Source organism: Protopterus annectens, chromosome 4.part0 (genome assembly GCF_019279795.1).
Source record: "Protopterus annectens isolate FY-2018-M chromosome 4.part0, PAN1.0, whole genome shotgun sequence".
NCBI lineage: Eukaryota > Metazoa > Chordata > Ceratodontiformes > Protopteridae > Protopterus > Protopterus annectens.
The window spans coordinates 726,431,920-726,436,234 of record NC_056733.1 but is presented as its reverse complement, the minus strand read 5'-3'; the positions used below and the strand labels follow the sequence as shown (position 1 = coordinate 726,436,234).

The 4,315-nt window shown below is 39.3% G+C and overlaps 1 gene segment (V, D, J or C); it reads right to left on the bottom strand.

Moving 5' to 3' along the window:
• Positions 1–2,941: 2,941 nt before the first annotated feature.
• Positions 2,942–3,631, bottom strand: LOC122800314. The segment is given in 2 exon segments: positions 2,942–3,342; positions 3,533–3,631. Coding segments are annotated over 2 exon segments (447 nt in total).
• Positions 3,632–4,315: the final 684 nt, after the last annotated feature.

The following is a 4,315-nucleotide window of genomic DNA, read 5'->3' as shown; positions in this document are numbered from 1 at the left end:
ATAGCATTGTTCAAGTTCTGATTTTTGTGATGCCTGAAGTTACTAATAAGCTGGGAGTACCATAAAGAAGTGTGGGGATGAGGTAGGTAGTGTCAAATGTAGCTTTAGTTGCATCACTGAGAATGTTTTTGGCTCTGTAAAGCATTCCTAGTGTTGATGCATTTTTCTTATGCAATTTTGTATATGTAGGTCAAATTTAAGATTATCATCCACTATCATCCCTAATAATTTGCTAAGAAAGAACTTTAAATTTTGTTTTTTCATGGAAGAGGGATTTGGGGGGGAAAAGTAGTAGGTCATGTTTTTTAGGTTTGAGCATGACTTGTGAGCTACAAAACCATGTTTCAGTTGCTGTTAAAGCTTCTGGAGTTATTTTTGGAGGTATGTCATGTTGCCAGATGTGCAAATGAGTGTGGAGTCATCTGCATACTGTATTAGGGAGGCTAGTTGTGTGGATGTGTGGAGGGTGTTGGTGAGAATGTTAAAGAGGAGGAGACCAAGGACAGAGCCTTTTGATACACTGGTGATGATTGGGAGATATGGAGAGAGGGTGGAGTGCCATTTTACTGAATGATGCCTATTGAAGCATAGAAAGGTGGCCTGAGGACATCTGAAGTATAAGTTTGCTGTGACAAACTGTATCAAAGGCTTTAGACAAGTTTAGAAATAAGGAAGAGATTAGCTTGCCGTTATCTGTAATTTTATTGACAGTGTCTATATAGGTTAGAAGTGCAGTGCTAGTACTACAGCAAGGATGGAAGCCTTGTTTGGCAATAGGAATTTTTCCTTCAGGAGATAGTTTATCAATTGTTTTTGAATACATTTTTCAAGTATTTTGGAGTGGGGGGATATGATTGCTACAAGTTTAAAGTTAGTAATGTCTGTTGAATTTCCTCCTTTTTGCAGAGGAATAATGGGTGACTTTTTCCAGAGAGAAGGAATGTGAGATTCCTAGCTTGACTTATTTTTAAGGACTGAGACAGGATAGGCAATGCTATCAGATGCTGTTTTTAAGTACTCATGTGGAAGATCATCAGCTGAAGTAGAGTATGGTTTGAGTTTAAGAGTGGTTTTATATAGGATGTGACACAGGTCTGAAGGCAAAAGTGGATGTGGTGATATGTGGCTGCTGGGCAGGGCTAGGATTAGATGCTGGGGAATCTTTGGTTAGAGATGCTATACTATCTATAAAGTAAGAGTTCAACTGTATTGCAGTTTTGAGTGATGAGTTATTGTGGAAAGGGTTAGGAATAAATTTATGGTCAGGATGCAAGATTTCTTTAATGGCTGTCCAGAATTTTTTAAGATTGCGTTTACTATTATTTTGAAAGTTATAGTAATTTTTGTCCTCATTAATTTTGTGAAGTGTTCTGAAGTTTTCAAGATATTGTGTTTTATATTTTTGCCATTCTTTCCATGCTTTTTCCCTGTACTGCATTAGCACTCAGGTGTTTACTTTGTTTGAATAGCCAAACTGCAATATTTGTTTTAAGTCTCTTCCTTCATAGGAGGTGCAAGGCTAATCAAGAAAGTTGTATGGAATTCATTTACAGCATCATCCAAGGGAAGATTTTTAAGAAGTTCCAGTCAATAACTGACAGGTTAGTAATGAACATTTCTGGGTGAAACTTGAAAAGGTTGCATGTTATGTTATAGACATACAGTTTAAATAGATGTGTGAGATATCTGGGTGTACAGGTTGGGAGATGATCACTGAGACAGTCAGCATTGTACCTAAGGTGGAGTATTTGCTAGGTTCTGATACTAGGATCCCAGTCTAATAGGGAATCTGATGTCTTGCTATAATTTGTGGAGCTATTAATTAGTTGTGTGAAACCAAATAAGTTCACACATTTGTAGAGGATAAAAATTAGTATGATGCATAATGATTTAAAATAGCTTTAGTTGTATCGATGTGTTTACTGTTAATCCTGAGACAGGCTAATCAGATCCATGAGCCCTTAAACTAATACTGAAGAGATTTGATATTCACAGCATTTATTTATTTAACATTTGTTAACTGGGAATGTCAGGCTTGGAACAAAGCCAATTTTCAGTGGAGGTCCAGGGAGAAATGCTCTCGATGCATGTCTTTGTAATGCAGGAGGAAACCGGAGCACCCAGAGGAAACCCAGACTAATGCAGGGAGAACATGCAGACTCCACACAAAAGGCACTCCAGCCGAGAATCAAACCTGAGAACCTCTTGCTGGGAAGTGTCAATGCTACCGCTGCACCACGTAGTTGAGTCAATCTCTATTGAATCCATCCCCTTTATTCTGTCTTGGCCCTCTCAGGAAAAGGCACATTCTAGTGGGTGGAGGATGCTTTACCATCTTGCTAGAAATCTCTGTGGGTTAGATTGACCATGAAGAGGGGGAGGGGCACTAGAGTGGAACTGAGTGGATTTCTGAAGGAAGTAAGAAAACAGGTGGCACCAGGTGTGAGAGCCACAGCAAATGCACTTGCCACAGTCAGGGAGCTGTATTTGCTACCACAGCAAGGAAAATAACATTTAGTGGCTTGGGAGTAAGAGAGCAGATGTGTCACAGTTAGCTGTTGGGAAGGTTAGTAATGACACAGGACTAAATAACAATATAAACCTTCCATTCTTGTCACTACAACTCTGTCAGCATTTGCAATTTCTAGTGAAAAACGTTTTGAAAACCTTCTGCATCTGTAGGTAGGAGACCCCCACTAACATACCTCCAATCAGAGGTAGGTCAGCTGTATTTGGTAACTTGGTAAACTAGTTCATATGGGTGATAAGCAGGCTGAGAAGAGTGCAGAACCGATGTACTGATTCTGCATCTCATCTAGCATGGGTCCATGCTGATGCCAGGGCAATTTGTATGCGCCTTAGGTCATTCTGCTCCTGATTACAGTTTTAAAATATAGCCCTTCTGCTTGTTCATCATAATGTGAGCTGCAATATTTTATCCTTAGTGCAGCTGTACACACAGATCTGGTGATGCAGAGAGTTTGTGTTTCAGTTCCCCCTGTAACTGTATTACTGTGTATGAGCTAGAGCTACTATCCCATGTAGCACAGTAATAATTAGCATCATCGTCTGCCTGGATACCAGAGATGGTTAAATAGCCAATGTTCTGAGAATTGTCTTTGGATCCAGAGAACCGATCGGGGACCCCAGTGCCTTGGTGTTTGTTAGAATCAGAATAGTATCTCAGAAGGTATCGTGGAGCAGTCCCAGGTCGCTGCTGGTACCAGTACACATGATAGCTACTGATGCTGCCCCCACTCATGGTGCAGGGCAGTTTGGTTGTTTGTCCCAGAGACACAATCGCTGTGGGAGCCTGAGACAGGCTCGGCTGGGACCTGCAACCTGAAAAAGTATTAAACATTTCAGTGTAAGTTTTATGCGAACTATTGCAACAGTTATATTTACATTTAACCTAGTTAAATTCTAACAGAGTTACTTGTATTTGAAACGTGCTTATGACTAAAGAATTGCAGCACATATCTAACCATTTTAGCATTAAAATAACTTTATTTTTTATGTAACTGCCCCTTACATGTCCAGGAGATTGTGATCAGGGTAAGGACTGCAGACCAGTACATTGTTGGAATGATACAGTCAGTAAAGTCAGTAAAAGGATCAGACAGACCCTGGATGAATTTCTATCTGCTATTAATGTTCAGCTGTGACCTAAAAATGTTATAAATCACTGACGTTTCCCTTTCATGCAAATATCTTTTGCATGCTTGTTTCCCCTTCCCCGTACTATAACTCTCCTGGTATTTTTATATGTAATTTGCTTCATCTTGTGAAATACTCAGTGTATTACATTTAGCAAGCAGGCTGTCATTTTGTTTAACCTTTTCTGAACTTTGATAATATCTAGCAATAAATTATGTTGTATCCATCTCATTTGTTTTACCTGACTGGTGATTTGGACTGTGAACAGTCATACTAAATTGCTATTCATGATTTTTAAGCTTTCTGAGTGACTTATTTTTTCTTAAATAAAGCAAGACTTGAATTTTTTTGTCATTTCCATCTTATATTCCCATACCAAAACCATTTTTTATATGGGACCATTATTTCACATTCCCATTACCAGTCTTGTGATAATTGGCACCTTCATACTGATCACCAAAGTTAGACAGTGAGCAGTAGGATTCTGAGGTTACTATAATATGACAGGGCCGTGTACAGCAGTTACACACACACACACACACACACACACACACACACACACACACACACACACACACACACACACACACACACACACACACATATGCACTCCATACCTCTCAATTCCTAAGTGCAAAAACTCTGGACAAAGCCTAAA